This window comes from Phyllobates terribilis, unplaced genomic scaffold, assembly GCF_046119375.1.
Source record: "Phyllobates terribilis strain yellow unplaced genomic scaffold, ASM4611937v1 Scaffold_3__8_contigs__length_932513732, whole genome shotgun sequence".
Classification (NCBI taxonomy): Eukaryota; Metazoa; Chordata; class Amphibia; order Anura; family Dendrobatidae; genus Phyllobates; species Phyllobates terribilis.
The window spans coordinates 852,589,894-852,609,486 of NW_027362763.1; the positions used below are offsets into that span (position 1 = coordinate 852,589,894).

Sequence of the window (19,593 nt, forward strand, 5' to 3'; positions counted from 1 at the left end):
ATGTTCACATTCACTAATTGGGCTTATTTACAGTCGTCTTGTTGTTTCAGGAAACAACATACGTGTATAGCCACAATAGTCAGACACCAACCAACCCTATGTCTTGTACTGAAGCATCTAATAAGCATGTGCAAAGGTCATTGTAAAGAGAGGTGGAGCAGAGTCAGGATTACCTATTGTGATTATGTGTGTTATAAACTGTATATAGAGGTATTATCTGTCATCATAATCCTGCCTCTGCTGATACGGAGCCTGATGATAACAGGATGGATGAGACTAAAAAAGCCCCAATGGCTAGTGTGAAAATTGCTAATTCTGCTTTTTTTTTTTTTTATAAAAATAGTAATATGAAAATAAAAAACAGTTATTTTTATTAATAAATGAAACACAATTATCTGATTTAAACAAGATGTAATTTTCAAATTATCTCGTGAAGGTCATTTATGGAAAGCTGTCTTGAATGCCAAGGTTATCTGCCCAAGTCATACATTTAAAATGATCGAATTTCATACTGGAAAATACGGAAAATCTATTCGCAAAGAACACTCTGGGAATACCCCTTCTGTACTAGCCATTAAATATACACTTATTGCACAGCATCATTATATTATTATGTGAGACCGAGATGAAACCATCATGACTGTATTAAAGAAGCACTCCCATCAAAATTTGTATCCTCTTAATATATTGCAATCATCATATTCCATAGCTCTGTGTACTTACAATTGCTTATTTTGCCCTTCTACCAACATAATTATTCCGTTTTCCATTCGGTCTATGACATCACGGATTAAAAACTGACTAGCTGAATTCTTCTAAGCTCTATGTAGAAAAAGGAGGTCAATTTTCCCTGTGTGAGTCATGAGTCACTGCAAAAATCAAAGGCAGGAGGGAGGAGAGGAGCAGCTGGGTCAGAAGTTGAAAGGAAGAATGATAAAAATAGGGACAAGAAACTTCCTGTTTCTACATAGAGCAAAGAAAAGAGAAGAATCAGCTGGGTAGAAAGGCAAAATGAGCAAATGTAAGTACACAGTGCTATATAATATGATGATTGAACTTTGAAATATGATGAAAACTTTGATGGCTTGAGGAGTGCTTCTTTAACAATGCAATTGAACATGATAACATATCTGCATTTAGAAGCATCCTTCAAAGATATCTTTGTGCCGATTCCTAAGGCACAGCAGCTGTTATACACCTGCCAAATGGCCAAGATTTTCCATTATATGTGGTGAATGAAAGTAAGTGAATGATTCCAATGAGTCCCTGACTCCTCTTCTGTCTCCGCAGAGCACTGTGGACAAACTGATTAAGAAGACAAATCTGGCTCTGGTGGTTGGAACGAACAGCTGGAGAGAGCAATTCATTGAGGCGATTACAGTTAGTGCTGGTAAGTTCTTATGTGCATACTGCCACTTACATGATGCCACCTAAAAGTCTAATGTCATTAGGAGGAGAATTATGTTCCGTTTATTATGTTTGTTAGAAGGGAATTATGGCAATTAACCAAGGTTTTAGTTATGAAGATTGTTACAGTAGACTCAAGGGACCTTGCTGCTCTAATTTAGTGATATTACTCTCTTGGGATTGTGTCTTGCAATGTTTAGCGTTACAGAATTAGCGTTCACCCGACATTTATGTTATTTCTTACATGAGAGTAGAAAGCTCAAACTTTTCCACAAGTTGATGAATCCAAGTTCCAGTTATCACCATTTGTTGGCTCCCATCTATCACTTAGTGGTACATTACTAAAATGCCCAATATTCAAAGCACTCCAGTCTAGTTGTAAATGAATCCCAGGCTCGGTAACTGGGGTTTTTGCCTCATTTTATTGTTAATGTAGCTAAACTTTATTGTACTTTTCATGTTTGTTTGTTTTTTGAGTGAAAAAATATTTTAAGTGAAAGGCAAATTTTTTATGAAAGACACACACAGAAATCGTACCTGGAATAGACCCTTCCATGGGGTTAATTATTGCACCACATGAATGTATGATGACAACAACGCTTGATGTCTGCGCACTTCTGACAAATTTTGGTGTAAACATTCTGGCCCCTATTCAGCAGTCATAGACTGAAGCATATTTCTGGCTTAAGTTACGCCCTAAAGTGGTATAACTTTTTAGGTGGTATAACTCTTCAGTGGTCTAATTTGACAGGTTTGACGATTAGCCAAGCCCCATCCCACCCATGCTCCATCCATTTTGGCATAGCTGGCCAGGACTTGCGTGAAAACGCTAAGGCTAAGTGCCCACGATGCGGAAATGCTGCAGATTTTTTCCGCATCTCCCTGGCAGGAAAAACACATGCGGACTTTACATGCGTTTTTCCTGCCAGGTAGAAGCATTTGTCAAGCGTTCTTCACATGCATTTCTGCATGCGGGTTATCAAGCGCTTTTCCAAGCTATTTTAGCATCACTTGGAAAGTGCTTGACAACTTGGTCACACTATATAAATCTATGCAACCGGCATGGATTTATATAGTGTGACCAAGTTATAGTTGAAAAAAGAGAATAAAAATGGTAAAAAATAAAAAAAAAACATTATACTTACCTTCTGATGGCCCCCGGTCTTTTCTCCACTGCGTCCGATCTCTTGTACGGCTCGCGGTGGTGTGAAAGGACCTTTCATGACGTCATTTAGTCATGTGACAGGTCACTCGACCGCCGACGTCAGCGGTCGCGTGACCTGTCACATGACTAAATGACGTCATGGCAGGTCCTTTTAGATCATCGCGAGCTGCCGGGAAGCCAGGACGCTTCATACAGGAGACCGGGGGACATCGGAATGTGAGTATAATTTTTATTTTTTATTTTAAATTCTTTTTTTTACAGGTACTATGGTACCCGAGTCTGGAGGAGAGTCTCACCTTCTCCAGACACGGGTACCCTCCACACATTAAATCGCTTAATATCCGCATGTGCACATGTAGTCATGCGGATATTAAGCGATTCAATGCAAGTCAATGGCGGCAATTGCGCTGCATGTCCGCAAAATTAATGGGCATGCTGCGTATTTTTCCGCAATGATAATCCGCAGCGGAAATTTCCGCAGCATGTGCACAGCAAATGCGGATTATCATTGGGGACCATGGGGCACGTATTACCAAGCGTTTTTTAAGTGTTTTTGCTGCGGAAATTCCACGGCAAAAACGCTTGAAAACCGCATAGTGGGCACACAGCCTAAAAGTTGAAAAATCATAAACATCTTAATAGGGTGGGCTGGCACCTTAAATGTATTTTCTAGCTATCTATCTTTACACCCTAACCACTTCCATAATTTGCTTTATGACACAATGTCCTACACTTTTCTGTATCGATCTAATCCCTAAATTAATTTTTTTTACTATACTTAGTCTGACCCCGTCTGAGAGGGGTAAAAAAAACTGGACGTCACAGGAGGCTGGGGCTGCACTCACTTCCCGCAGCATCCATTGCCCCTCCTAGAGCAGCATTTCACCAGGGGGCAGCACTGCAGTTACTTACTAGCTTCTTGCATCACTGCCCCCTCTGAAGACGTCCTTGATCCTGGGTAATGTGCACTGTGGGAGAAGTGAATGCAGCACCCGCACTCTTCTATCTCCGCCGCCGTAGCTTCTGTGAAAGATGTCGACATTGGGCGGAGATAGAAGCAGTGAGTGACACCAGCGCCACCCACTGATGATGATTTATTTGAGGGTGGTGCTATAAGTTATGGGGCGGCACTGATGTCACGCACTGGTTCTATCTCCGCTCCCTATCAACAGAAGCTACAGCAGTGGCGGAAATAGATGCAGAGTGCTGGCGCTGCACTCACATCATCCACAGCGTCCATCACCCAGGATCCAAGACGCCTTCAGAGGGGACAGCGATGTAAACAACTAGTGAATAACTGCAGTGCGGCTCCCTGTGACTCCTCTCTCAAGCGAAACGTCACAGGATGTACAGTATAAAAAAAGACATTTAGAGATTAGGTAGATAGGGAGAAGTATGGGGTGTTGTGTATTAAAGCAAATTACAAAAGTGGATAGAGTGTAAGGATGGATAGTTAGAAATACATTTTAGGACCCCTTTAATGATTCGGGGTCTTTATTATGCAACATATTTATGCACTATAAAACTGAAGAAATTGATTCCATTTTGGCAACCACCACTAACTGGAGCTCAGTGGATATGGACTTAAACAGCTACCATTGACTGCAGCAAGCAGTCCAGTAAGTGACACATCGCTGGAATTAGTCTCGACATTATGCTACTCTCAGATTATATAGCAAAACCATGGTGACAGGTTCCCTTTAAATAAAGGCATGGCAAAATTGTTACATTTGCTTTGGTCATTAATGCCCGGAATACATAACAGTTGAAGGAGTTAAAGACAGAAATGGAAGATTTACATTTATTGAGCTAAATAAATTATTTCATCCTTGATGTCATGAAGCTTTACTTACCAACTGAAATAATAATAAAAAATAATAATAAGTCCAAAAATAAGATATCACAATAGAATATAGGCCATCTGTTGCATGCAAAGACACATTTTTTTTAGCCTGGATATATTGGTTGACATTCAGTATTTAGCTTACGATTTCATGCTTGTAGTGAGATACTCTCCACAGTTTAAGGTAATACAGTTTTGTCTAACTTTATTATTTCCATTTTGCCTTGGCACACTACTTTTACAAATCACACTTTATGCTCTGAGAAGCTCACCCAGTACCCCAGAGACCACGGACCAAAGGAAACACTTTACTTCTGCATCTGTGGCCTGGGCGCTCGTGCCAAGAACAATAGTATGTCAAACAAGACCTTTGGATCCATAAGGACTTATTGTTTATGATGTAATATTAAGCTGCCGCTCCAATGATCAAGGCATAAAAAGCAGCAAATAAAGGCGCCCAATATAATAATGTTTATAGTGTGATGAATTGGGAACCACTATATTATTATCCTTTATTTCTACCAGATGTGATGTGTGGTTCATAAAATGACTTCAAAAAGCAATAACATCTTTATGTAAATATATTTTAAAGCAGAATAGTATATTTTGGGAATAATAAATTACCATGTCTAAACGATATAATAAGATATATACAACTATGTTAGCTTAGATGGTGTACCGAAATGTCAAATTCAAGGTTTGCTTCAGGCAATCTAAGCTCTTCTGAACTCGGGGAAGGTCAATAACATAGGCATTCTGGTGGCATGCAGCTAGAATATGGAAACATAGTAATATAGTTACATATATCTACAGTATATAGTTATATAGGTTGAAAAAAAGACATAGGGCCAACAAGTTCAACCTTTCTCCACCAGTTATACATTACCTATCAGTAGATAATTTATAACCCACAATGCCATTTATTGTGAGAAAAGCAACCGTCTCTTTTTTAAAAGCTGTTATAGTGTCTGCCATCACTACCTCTTGTAGTCGGCATTCCACAGTCTGACTGCTCTAACTGTAAAGAACCCTTTCCTGTTTAGGTGCCGGAATCGCCTTTCTTCCACCGGTAATGAGTGCCCCCTGGTCCTTATTAAGGTCTTTGGTAGGAATAAGTCATGTGCCAGTCTCCTCTGAGGCGTAGTTTTTCTAAGCTAAACAAGCCCAACTTTTCCAACCTCTCATCATATGAGAGGCCTCCATCCCTTGTAATAATCTAGTTGCCTCCTTTGAACTGACTCTAACTTCTGAATATCCTTTTTAAAATGTGGATCCCAAAACTGGATCCCATATTCCAGATGTGGCCTCACCAGTGATTTATAGAGGAGTAATAATACATTAGGCTCATGGGATTTTATTTCTCTTTTTATACACCCTAAAATCTTGTTTGCTTTTGCAGCTGCTGCTTGACATTGAGTTTTTTTTTGTGTTATTTTTTCCCTATCAATATCTATACTTAAGAAAAAAAAACCTGAAATCTTTCCATTTTCACTCTGGCTGCTGAGGTTCATAAAAGACTGACACTTCCTGTTCTGTAGAGATCACTTTTCATCATTCATCTCAGTGTTGCGAGAGGCAGGATTATAAAGAAGATAAATATCTGTATTATAGGGTTGGATGAAGATAACACAGAATCACCAGTCACAATAGATGATAGACACGGTGCACCTCTGCACAAGACAAACAGCGTGCCCAGAACAGTCTCCCATAGAAGTCAGCAAACTGGACTAATACAATTCTCATTTAATATCGAGATTATACAGTCAATCTGACATGCTTTCAAAGTAAATACACCATCTTCATCTGGTCTAAGAGCTTCATTTAATAATGGACGCAGCGCAGTTTGTATTGTGAAATCTGTTGACAGATCCACTTTAACAACAGCTTTGGCAAGATAGCCAATCCTATAATCACGTGCAGAAAGTATTATTAAGAAAATCTACAATCAGATACTGAAAGCATATTAGGAAAAGAAAAAAGATGCTGGAATCCCTTCTTTAGACTTGTAGGACCGGCATGACATCATTCTTGAAGCTTCTTTGGAATTTGTCACCAGGTTTTTGTTATCCTATCAGAGAGCAGCATAATGTGGGGGCAGAAACACTGATTCCATCGATATATCACTCACTATACTGTTTTATTTGCTGCAGATCTAGCAGCTTTCTGAATGTTGAGCTCTGTATAGCCCCGCCCACATCACTGATTGGCTGCTTACTGTGCAGAGGCAGAAAACTGCCAATCTGTGGTGGGTGCGGGATTAACCAGAGCATATGAATGTGGAGGATGACATAACAGGAGGGTTACTAGTCCTCTAGTGACAATTTCAGTAAGCAGCCTAGTAAGTGATACATCACTGGAATCAGAGTATTTGCTCCTACATCATGCTGCTCTCAGATTAGGTAGAAAAAACTGGTGACAGATTCCCTTTAAGGGATTTGTAAGCCGGTTGCTCTGACAACAGTGAAGTGTGAGAACGACTGTTTCTTAGAAATACATTGCCTAGTCATGAGTACTATTGACTGCAAGTTGATGATTTTTCCAAAAAAGAAGATTGTTATTATTATCCCAGATGATTCCTGCAATATGATCACCGCCAAGTTCCACTTTCTGAAACTCTTGACATTTAAGAATAACAGCACTTTGACTCAAATATGAATCTGAACTTGAGATTGCACTTGTGAAGGACAACAAGCGATGCCACTCGTCGTGTCAGATGTTCTGTTTTGTCTCCTGTGGATTCTTTCAATTAAAGATTTGAATTACATTACAGTCATCAAAGGCAAATGCCACAGAGCCCTGTCCGGGTGCATTTGGAAATGCCACTTTGCAGTCAGAGTCTCGGGGTCTGCAGAGACGTTCGAGGTCACTCGGGCTGAGCTCCCAGCAATTTCTTCATCTTATGATACTTCTTTTTGTGATTAACTTAATTGTGGCTCTCAGTGCAGATGTTGCCAGCTGCCTTTCAATCCTGATTATGACAGCTTATCCCAAAAGCCCATATACATCCTCCCGTTCAATCCGACACAAACCAAATTAATCATTCCCTAAAGGGATTGCTGTTGGGGAGATTTATATGTCAATGCTGTATTTTATGATGTAGCAAAAGGAATTTGGGTTTGTTAAGATTTTATAGGCTTGTCACGGAAACACCGGGGATAATAGCGAGGCATAAAGATTTCATTCAACGAGTGGTCAGAAAGAGACGTTGTCTGACACACAAATTCATGTCAAAGGCTTTGCAAAAAAATTTCCATTGGTCTACTAGTAAGTTACCTTTGTTTCATAATTTAGTGCTCAGATGACATGTGGGCATTTCTGATTCCTCGAATCTCGGACGTACATAGGTGCAGATGTGGATAGGCTGTATACATAATCCACAAATTGAAGAATTCAGTACAATAATGCCACATATTGGGAAATATGACATTGTTGGGGTCCGACACCCTGCACCCCTACCAGTCAGCTGATGATGCTCTGGCGGTCGGGTACTGCAGGTTAGCTCCTATTATTTTCTGCCGGGTACTGCAGGATAACTCCTATTCTTTTCTGCCGGGTACTGCAGGATAACTCTTATTCTTTTCTGCCGGGTACTGCAGGATAACTCCTATTCTTTTCTGCCGGGTACTGCAGGATAACTCCTATTCTTTTCTGCCGGGTACTGCAGGATAACTCCTATACTTTCCTGCCGGGTACTGCAGGATAACTCCTATTCTTTCCTGCCGGGTACTGCAGGATAACTCCTATACTTTTCTGCCGGGTACTGCAGGATAACTCTTATTCTTTTCTGCCGGGTACTGCAGGATAACTCCTATTCTTTTCTGCCGGGTACTGCAGGATAACTCCTATACTTTCCTGCCGGGTACTGCAGGATAACTCCTATACTTTCCTGCCGGGTACTGCAGGATAACTCCTATTCTTTTCTGCCGGGTACTGCAGGATAACTCCTATTCTTTTCTGCAGGTTGCTGCAGGATAGCGCCTATTCATTTCTGTCAGGTACTGCAGGATAAAGCCTATTCTTTTCTGCTGGGTACTGCAGGATAACTCCTATTATTTTCTGCCGGGTACTGCAGGATAACTCCTATACTTTCCTGCCGGGTACTGCAGAATAACTCTTATTCTTTTCTGCCGGGTACTGCAGGATAACTCTTATTCTTTTCTGCCGGGTACTGCAGGATAACTCCTATTCTTTTCTGCCGGGTACTGCAGAATAACTCTTATTCTTTTCTGCCGGGTACTGCAGGATAACTCCTATTCTTTTCTGCCGGGTACTGCAGGATAACTCCTATTCTTTTCTGCCGGGTACTGCAGGATAACTCCTATTCTTTTCTGCCGGGTACTGCAGGATAACTCCTATTCTTTTCTGCTGGGTACTGCAGGATAACTCCTATTCTTTCCTGCATGGTACTGCAGGATAACTCCTATTCTTTTCTGCTGGGTACTGCAGGATAACTCCTATTCTTTTCTGCCGGGCACTGCAGGATAACTCCTATTCTTTTCTGCCGGGTACTGCAGGATAACTCCTATTCTTTTCTGCCGGTTGCTGCAGGATAACTCCTATTCTTTTCTGCCAGGTACTGCAGGATAACTCCTATTCTTTCCTGCCAGGTACTGCAGGATAACTCCTATTCTTTTCTGCCGGGTACTGCTGGATAACTCCTATTATTTTCTGCCGGGTACTGCAGGATAACTCCTATTCTTTCCTGCCGGGTACTGCAGGATAACTCCTATTCTTTCCTGCATGGTACTGCAGCATAACTCCTATTCTTTTCTGCCGGGTACTGCAGGATAACTCCTATTCTGTCCGGCCGGGTACTGCAGGATAACTCCTATTCTTTTCTGCCGGGCACTGCAGGATAACTCTTATTCTTTTCTGCTGGGTACTGCAGGATAACTCCTATTCTTTCCTGCCGGGTACTGCAGGATAACTCCTATTCTTTTCTGCCGGGTACTGCAGGATAACTCCTATTCTTTTCTGCCGAGAACTGCAGGATAACTCCTATACTTTCCTGCCGGGTACTGCTGGATAACTCCTATTATTTTCTGCCAGGTACTGCAGGATAACTCCTATTATTTTCTGCCAGGTACTGCAGGATAACTCCTATTCTTTTCTGCCGGGTACTGCAGGATAACTCCTATTCTTTCCTGCCGGGTACTGCAAGTTAGCTCCTATTATTTTCTGCCGGGTACTGCAGGATAACTCCTATACTTTCCTGCCGGGTACTGCAGGATAACTCCTATTATTTTCTGCCAGGTACTGCAGGATAACTCCTATTATTTTCTGCCAGGTACTGCAGGATAACTCCTATTATTTTCTGCCAGGTACTGCAGGATAACTCCTATTCTTTTCTGCCGGGTACTGCAGGATAACTCCTATTCTTTCCTGCCGGGTACTGCAAGTTAGCTCCTATTATTTTCTGCCGGGTACTGCAGGATAACTCCTATACTTTCCTGCCGGGTACTGCAGGATAACTCCTATTATTTTCTGCCAGGTACTGCAGGATAACTCCTATTATTTTCTGCCAGGTACTGCAGGATAACTCCTATTATTTTCTGCCAGGTACTGCAGGATAACTCCTATTATTTTCTGCCGGGTACTGCAGGATAACTCCTATTCTTTTCTGCCGGGTACTGCAGGATAACTCCTATTCTTTTCTGCCAGGTACTGCAGGATAACTCCTATTCTTTTCTGCCAGGTATTGCGGGATGACTCCTATTCTTTCCTGCTGGGTACTGCAGGATAACTCCTATACTTTCCTGCCGGGTACTGCAGGATAACTCCTATACTTTCCTGCCGGGTACTGCAGGATAACTCCTATACTTTCCTGCCGGGTACTGCAGGATAACTCCTATTCTTTCCTGCCGGGTACTGCAGGTTAGCTCCTATTATTTTCTGCCAGGTACTGCAGGATAACTCCTATTATTTTCTGCCAGGTACTGCAGGATAACTCCTATTCTTTTCTGCCGGGTACTGCAAGATAACTCCTATTCTTTCCTGCCGGGTACTGCAGGTTAGCTCCTATTATTTTCTGCCAGGTACTGCAGGATAACTCCTATTATTTTCTGCCAGGTACTGCAGGATAACTCCTATTCTTTTCTGCCGGGTACTGCAGGATAACTCCTATTCTTTTCTGCCGGGTACTGCAGGATAACTCCTATACTTTCCTGCCGGGTACTGCAGGATAACTCCTATTCTTTCCTGCCGGGTACTGCAGGATAACTCCTATACTTTCCTGCCGGGTACTGCAGGATAACTCTTATTCTTTTCTGCCGGGTACTGCAGGATAACTCCTATTCTTTTCTGCCGGATACTGCAGGATAACTCCTATACTTTCCTGCCGGGTACTGCAGGATAACTCCTATACTTTCCTGCTGGGTACTGCAGGATAACTCCTATTCTTTTCTGCCGGGTACTACAGGTTAGCTCCTATTATTTTCTGCCGGGTACTGCAGGATAACTCCTATACTTTCCTGCCGGGTTCTTCAGGATAACTCTTATTCTTTTCTGCCGGGTACTGCAGAATAACTCTTATTCTTTTCTGCCGGGTACTGCAGGATAACTCCTATTCTTTTCTGCCGGGTACTGCAGGATAACTCCTATTCTTTTCTGCCGGGTACTGCAGGATAACTCCTATTCTTTTTTGCCGGGTACTGCAGGATAACTCCTATTCTTTTCTGCTGGGTACTGCAGGATAACTCCTATTCTTTCCTGCATGGTACTGCAGGATAACTCCTATTCTTTTCTGCTGGGTACTGCAGGATAACTCCTATTCTTTTCTGCCAGGTACTGCAGGATAACTCCTATTCTTTCCTGCCGGGTACTGCAGGATAACTCCTATTCTTTTCTGCCGGGTACTGCTGGATAACTCCTATTCTTTTCTGCCGGGTACTGCAGGATAACTCCTATTCTTTCCTGCCGGGTACTGCAGGATAACTCCTATTCTTTAATGCCGGGTACTGCAGGATAACTCTTATTCTTTTCTGCCGGGTACTGCAGGATAACTCCTATTCTTTTCTGCCGGGTACTGCAGGATAACTCCTATTCTTTCCTGCCGGGTACTGCAGGATAACTCCTATTCTTTCCTGCATGGTACTGCAGCATAACTCCTATTCTTTTCTGCCGGGTACTGCAGGATAACTCCTATTCTTTCCTGCTGGATACTGCAGGATAACTCCTATTCTTTTCTGCCGGGCACTGCAGGATAACTCTTATTCTTTTCTGCTGGGTACTGCAGGATAACTCCTATTCTTTTCTGCCGGGTACTGCAGGATAACTCCTATTCTTTTCTGCCGAGAACTGCAGGATAACTCCTATACTTTCCTGCCGGGTACTGCTGGATAACTCCTATTATTTTCTGCCAGGTACTGCAGGATAACTCCTATTATTTTCTGCCAGGTACTGTAGGATAACTCCTATTATTTTCTGCCAGGTACTGCAGGATAACTCCTATTATTTTCTGCCGGGTACTGCAGGATAACTCCTATTCTTTTCTGCCGGGTACTGCAGGATAACTCCTATTCTTTTCTGCCAGGTACTGCAGTATAACTCCTATTCTTTTCTGCCAGGTACTGCGGGATGACTCCTATTCTTTCCTGCTGGGTACTGCAGGATAACTCCTATCCTTTCCTGCCGGGTACTGCAGGATAACTCCTATACTTTCCTGCCGGGTACTGCAGGATAACTCCTATTCTTTCCTGCCGGGTACTGCAGGTTAGCTCCTATTACTTTCTGCCAGGTACTGCAGGATAACTCCTATTATTTTCTGCCAGGTACTGCAGGATAACTCCTATTCTTTTCTGCCGGGTACTGCAAGATAACTCCTATTCTTTCCTGCCGGGTACTGCAGGATAACTCCTATACTTTCCTGCCGGGTACTGCAGGGTAACTCATATTCTTTTCTGCCGGGTACTGCAGGATAACTCCTATTCTTTCCTGCCGGGTACTGCAGGATAACTCCTATACTTTCCTGCCGGGTACTGCAGGATAACTCTTATTCTTTTCTGCCAGGTACTGCAGGATAACTCCTATTATTTTCTGCCAGGTACTGCAGGATAACTCCTATTCTTTTCTGCTGGGTACTGCAGGATAACTCCTATTCTTTTCTGCCGGGTACTGCAGGATAACTCCTATACTTTCCTGCCGGGTACTGCAGGGTAACTCATATTCTTTTCTGCCGGGTACTGCAGGATAACTCCTATTCTTTCCTGCCGGGTACTGCAGGATAACTCCTATACTTTCCTGCCGGGTACTGCAGGATAACTCTTATTCTTTTCTGCCGGGTACTGCAGGATAACTCCTATTCTTTTCTGCTGGGTACTGCAGGATAACTCCTATACTTTCCTGCCGGGTACTGCAGGATAACTCCTATACTTTCCTGCCGGGTACTGCAGGATAACTCCTATTCTTTCCTGCCGGGTACTGCAGGATAACTCCTATACTTTCCTGCCGGGTACTGCAGGATAACTCTTATTCTTTTCTGCCGGGTACTGCAGGATAACTCCTATTCTTTTATGCCGGGTACTGCAGGATAACTCCTATACTTTCCTGCCGGGTACTGCAGGATAACTCCTATACTTTCCTGCCGGGTACTGCAGGATAACTCCTATTCTTTTCTGCCGGGTACTACAGGTTACCTCCTATTATTTTCTGCCGGGTACTGCAGGATAACTCCTATACTTTCCTGCCGGGTACTGCAGGATAACTCCTATTCTTTCCTGCCGGGTACTGCAGGATAACTCCTATTCTTTACTGCCGGGTATTGCAGGTTAACTCCTATTCTTTCCTGCCGGATACTGCAGGATAACTCCTATTCTTTTCTGCCGGTTGCTGCAGGATAGCGCCTATTCTTTTCTGCCGGGTACTGCAGGATAACTCATATTCTTTTCTGCCGGGTACTGCAGGATAACTCCTATTCTTCTCTGCCTGGCACTGCAGGATAACTCCTATTCTTTTCTGCCGGTACTGCAGGATAACTCCTATTCTTCTCTGCCGGGTACTGCAGGATAACTCCTATTCTTTTCTGCTGGGTACTGCCGGATAAAGCCTATTCTTTTCTGCCGGGTACTGCAGGATAACTCCTATTCTTCTCTGCCAGGTACTGCAGGATAACTCCTATTCTTTCCTGCCAGGTACTACAGGATAACTCCTATTCTTTCCTGCCGGGTACTGCAGGGTAACTCCTATTCTTTTCTGCCGGTTGCTGCAGGATAGCGCCTAATTATTTCTGTCAGGTACTGCAGGATAATTCCTATTCTTTTCTGCTGGTACTGCAGGATAACTCCTATTCTTCTCTGCTGGGTACTGCAGGATAACTCCTATTCTTCACTGCTGGGTACTGCAGGATAACTCCTATTCTTTCCTGCCGGGTACTGCAGGATAACTCCTATTCTTTCCTGCCGGGTACTGCAGGATAACTCATATTCTTTTCTGCTGGGTACTGCAGGATAACCCCTATTCTTCTCTGCCGCGTACTGCAGGATAACTCCTATTCTTTTCTGCCGGGTACTGCTGGAAAACTCCTATTTTTTTCTGCCGGGTACTGCAGGATAACTCCTATTCTTTTCTGCTGGGTACTGCAGGATAACTCCTATTCTTTTCTGCCGGGTACTGCTGGAAAACTCCTATTTTTTTCTGCCGGGTACTGCAGGATAACTCCTATTCTTTTCTGCCGGGTACTGCAGGACAACTCCTTTTATTTTCTGCTGGGTACTGCAGGATAACTCCTATTCTTTTCTGCCGGTTGCTGCAGGATAGCGCCTATTCTTTTCTGCCGGGTACTGCAGGATAACTCATATTCTTTTCTGCCGGGTACTGCAGGATAACTCCTATTCTTCTCTGCCTGGCACTGCAGGATAACTCCTATTCTTTTCTGCCGGTACTGCAGGATAACTCCTATTCTTCTCTGCCGGGTACTGCAGGATAACTCCTATTCTTTTCTGCTGGGTACTGCCGGATAAAGCCTATTCTTTTCTGCCGGGTACTGCAGGATAACTCCTATTCTTCTCTGCCAGGTACTGCAGGATAACTCCTATTCTTTCCTGCCAGGTACTACAGGATAACTCCTATTCTTTCCTGCCGGGTACTGCAGGATAACTCCTATTCTTTTCTGCCGGGTACTGCAGGATAACTCCTATTCTTTTCTGCCGGTTGCTGCAGGATAGCGCCTATTCATTTCTGTCAGGTACTGCAGGATAAAGCCTATTCTTTTCTGCTGGTACTGCAGGATAACTCCTATTCTTCTCTGCTGGGTACTGCAGGATAACTCCTATTCTTCTCTGCTGGGTACTGCAGGATAACTCCTATTCTTTCCTGCCGGGTACTGCAGGATAACTCCTATTCTTTCCTGCCGGGTACTGCAGGATAACTCATATTCTTTTCTGCTGGGTACTGCAGGATAACCCCTATTCTTCTCTGCCGCGTACTGCAGGATAACTCCTATTCTTTTCTGCCGGGTACTGCTGGAAAACTCCTATTTTTTTCTGCCGGGTGCTGCAGGATAACTCCTATTCTTTTCTGCTGGGTACTGCAGGACAACTCCTTTTATTTTCTGCTGGGTACTGCAGGACAACTCCAATTATTTTTCTGCTGGGTACTGCAGGACAACTCCAATTATTTTTCTGCTGGGTACTGCAGGACAACTCCAATTATTTTTCTGCTGGGTACTGCAGAACAGCTCCTTTTCTTTTACTCCAGAATAGCTTCTGTTCTTTTGAATAGGAGCTGTTCTGCAGTACCTGTCAGTGACTGCTACTTATTGAATGTCGTTGTGCTTTGCAGATCCATTCTGAGTTTTTACATCTGGCAGCCACCAGAACAAATAACATCTGATCGGTGGTTGTTCTGGGTTTCAGACCTCCACCAATCTTATACCGATTACCCATCCCGTGGATCGTTCATCAATATACTTTGACTGGACAACCCCTTTAACTCAAGAGAAAAGATAGTGAAGTCAGTTCTGTATAGTTTTTGATAAGTGTATAGTAAAGTAGTCTAGTGTGTGTTTGCAGATGGAAAGTCAAAGAATCTTTCCTATAGTAACATTATATAGTATAGAGTATATAATTTAGGGAATATGTACAAAGATATCAATGGCGGTAGCTGCAGAGTAGTTCTACACGACAAATGTAACTGGATAAACTAAACAGATTGCCTGCTCCAGATGGCATACTTTTTCACTTTTTTCGGTATTAGTCGTCCCATTTATGTCCAGCTGTGACCTGTCACCAGTCTGGGTCTGCCATTTTTATTTGATAAAAGAGTGGGCAGCCTATGACTGGTGATTTTTCAATATAGCACTCAGGGTCCCTAATGCCACTCTAAAGGACCTGACTTTTTAGCAAAAGTAGGGTCTGAACTACCAGGTTGTGGGGGGTCCCAGCATGGAAAACACTATTCGCCTCCCTGTGAAAAAGTGATATCTTGAGCTTTATTGCTAAATCTCCTTACACTATTCAGTGCTGCTACATTCTTTAGTAAGATGGTCCCAATGTAACATCATTAGAGCAGTTACCATTCGGGAACCTCTTAATAAAGTAAGTGGCAGGAATGGGTTAGTTTGAAGACCGAGATTTCACTCTCACAGCTCTGCATGCCGGGATCCCACAACCCGAAAGTTCAGGCTCAACTTTTGCTACAAAGTTGGGTCCTTTTGGGGGCATTTGGAACCCTTCTGACCACTTTTGTTGATGAGTATTATTTTCTGGGGTTGCCCACTTTTTTCTTAAAGGGATTTTCCCATGAACAAAAGTTCATTTTAATCAATAGATCTTGGAATGATAATAACTTCCACAATTAAATGTATTTAAATAAAATGTTCCTGTGCTGAGATAATCTTATAAATGTGCTCCTGCTGTGTACTATGTAATGGCTGTGTCTGACCATACAGGGACATTGTCTGATCATACCACAGCTCCTGGGCAGGGAAGGAAGCAAAAGAGTATACAGATATTACAGCAGGGGATCACAGCTGATTCTTTCTTTGAAGTAAAACATTGTTTAAAAACAGGCGGGAAAATGTTTTATCTCACAAAAAGAATCAGTTGTGATCCCCTGCTGTACTGTCTGTACTGTCTTTTGCTTCCTCCCCTGCCCAGGAGCTGTGGTATGATCATACAGTGCTGCATATTTGTATGCATCTGAGTTTTTCCACCATCACAGGAAGCTTACTAAACATTATGGACACAATAAATGTAATGGCTCCAAGCCAAGTTATTCTAAAATGTTAATATGTAATAACATTAATAATTTATTTGTGTATCTTCTATAGGGGAGGATGATGATGATGATGAATGTGGAGAAGAAAAACTGCCATCTTGCTTCGACTATGTGATGCATTTTCTGACCGTCTTCTGGAAAGTTCTCTTCGCCTTTGTCCCACCTACAGAGTACTGGAATGGATGGGCCTGTTTTATTGTGTCCATTACAATGATTGGTCTGCTCACAGCATTTATTGGAGATCTGGCTTCCCATTTTGGTTGTACTATCGGCTTGAAGGATTCAGTTACTGCCGTCGTTTTTGTCGCTCTGGGAACATCAGTACCTGGTAAGTGCTGGTAATACAGTTACATTTATAGAATTGGATGGATGGTCTCTGTTGTGACAATTAGTAAATTACTACTACTCCTTCTACATACTTGTCTTTGGATATTGCCACAAAAAAAGGGTACAAAAGGGTTATGACTATAAAAGGGTGTACTCCTTACTGTTTTGGATCATTTTCAGGGTGTTAAATGGGGGCAAATAGTATTTGAGATCACTGTTGGGTGCATTCTTATCCCCAAATTGGAAATACTCAGAAATAAAGCATTTTTTGTTAAATCTTACTCCATGAAAAGCCACGGCCCTATATACAGTGTCCACTAACAAGCCACACCCAGATAAATGACTTCCTGTCAAATATAGGAAGTTATGGGGCTATGTCAGCATATTACTGCAGAAGGTTGCCTTTGATACATGCCACAAGCAAAGGATCGGATTCTGAAAATTTAGGTTGACTTCTGTACATTTCTAATATTAGACGACCAACCCCTCCATAAATTGGTAGGTGTGTCAGGTGACACTCTCTCTCCCATCATTCATTGGGGAGTGTATTATACTATATGGAGGACTATGGGGAGTGCATTATACATTATGGAGGACTATGGGGAGTGCATTATACTATATGGAGGACTATGGGGAGTGTATTATACTATATGGAGGACTATGGGGAGTGTATTATACTATATGGAGGACTATGGGGAGTGTATTATACTATATGGAGGACTATGGGGAGTGTATTATACTATATGGAGGACTGTGGGGAGTGCATTATACTATATGGGGACTATGGGGCACATTATACTATATAGAGGACTATAGGGTGTGCATTATACTATATGGAGGACTATGGGGAGTGCATTATACTATATGGAGGACTATGAGGAGTGTATTATACTATATAGAGGACTGTGGGGAGTGCATTATACTATATAGAGGACTGTGGGGAGTGCATTATACTATATGGAGGACTAAAGGGAGTGTATCAAACTATATGGAGAACTATGGTGTACATTATACTATGGGGAGTGTATTATACTATATGGAGAACTATGGTGAGTGTATTATACTACATGGACTATGGGGAGTGTATTATACTATATGGAGAACTATGGGGCACATTATACTTTATGGAGGACTATGGGGAGTGCATTATACTATATGAAGAACTATGGGGCACATTATACTATATGGAGGACTATGGGGTATGCATTATACTATATGGAGGACTATAGGGAGTGTATTATACTATATGGAGAACTATGGGCCACATTATACTATGTGGAGGACTATGGTGCCTTATACCGAACTAGCAAAATGCTACCTATTCATCGAGTGATTGGATTGTTTATGCCAGAACAAAAATCCTTGTTCTCAGCTGCACAACGCCGGTGAAAACTTCAGATATGCTGCTGATAACATGATACTGTATGGGGACAGATTGATCTATTAGTGATCGTTCTGTCCCCATCATTCTTCCTCAGCCCGTGTAAAGAAGCCGGGAAACAAACGTTGAACGACTTCAACATTGTCGATCACGCTCGTTTAGCGGCCTGAAGTCAACGCATGTAAATACAACCGAAGTGTTTTTGTGTGATGGTGCAATATGTGAGCATTTGGGGCCCCACTTTATACTTTTGGCCAGGGCCTCACTTTGTCTAAAACAGGCCCTCTGTGCACTTCATATCTGTGACCAGCGCCCTATACAAGTCTTATTTGTGTCCAATTGTAACACTAGACGACCACCCCCTCCATGAATTGGTAGGTGTGAGAGTGGCTGTTTCATCATTATCTTGCACATGGGTTGCCTCCGCCCTTATTTTGAGGGTCTGCTGCATTCTGTAGTGCATTAATATTGTGACCTATGTTGGGAAACACAGCTGCCTTTTTTCTGCTGTTTTTTCACTTTTGTAAGGAAACAGTTGTATTGTACAGATTTGTTATATGGCTCCATAGTATATCTCTATGCACCTCTAATTGTATAGATGCAATTTCCACCACACTGCTTATAGGGGGATAATATGGTGCTAATACATCGGCACAATATTGCTGCTTCTACAGCTCTGTAATACAGATACTTACGGAGCACAAGTGCTGACATACCACAACAATATACACAGCTTTGTCTTAACCTGCAAATAAATTACATTATTAGGAAATTGCACTATAATCATTTAATTTATAAATATACCCTAGCACCAAAGTTTGCAACCAGTGTCACTTGTACCGCAGGGGGTGCATGCCTTGTCCCATGGGGCACTTGCCCTGCGCTTTTAATAGACAGCACAGTTAATAAGCATTGCTTAAGAACATTGTCTGAAATGATTTACTACCCATAAATCAATTGTAAAGCAGAGTCTGACGCTCCATTGGCGGAATGCTGTAAATCTAATTTTGCTGACAAAGCTGGAGGGCATTGGTATTCCTCGTACTTCTGCAAGTTTGGTTTTACATTGCTTCGATAGCACAACCATAGACTTAGGTTTCGCAATCAGGGGCAGCATCTGGGGAGTCCAGTGACATCATAAGTAGGTGAGAGAAAGTTCTGATGACATCATGCTAACTGCTCAGTGATGTAATGCTGTACTGTATATATTGCTATCTATGCACTCAGTCAAAAGTGTGAACAGGGCTGAAGGGTTAA

General features: G+C 42.4%; 1 protein-coding gene across 3 annotated transcripts in view; it reads left to right on the forward strand.

The window, feature by feature from the left end:
* The window catches only part of SLC8A1 (solute carrier family 8 member A1), a 798,808-nt gene that overhangs the window by 387,261 nt on the left and 391,954 nt on the right, over nucleotides 1-19,593 (forward strand). For all 3 annotated transcript variants that reach the window (XR_012318097.1, XM_073672538.1, XM_073672539.1), the window contains exons 6-7: nucleotides 1,291-1,390; nucleotides 16,681-16,956. Coding sequence is in view for 2 of the 3 variants with exons in the window: in XM_073672538.1 (XP_073528639.1) it covers nucleotides 1,291-1,390; nucleotides 16,681-16,956 (376 nt within the window). In the remaining variant the exon portion in view is untranslated. The remainder of the gene's footprint in view (nucleotides 1-1,290; nucleotides 1,391-16,680; nucleotides 16,957-19,593) is intronic.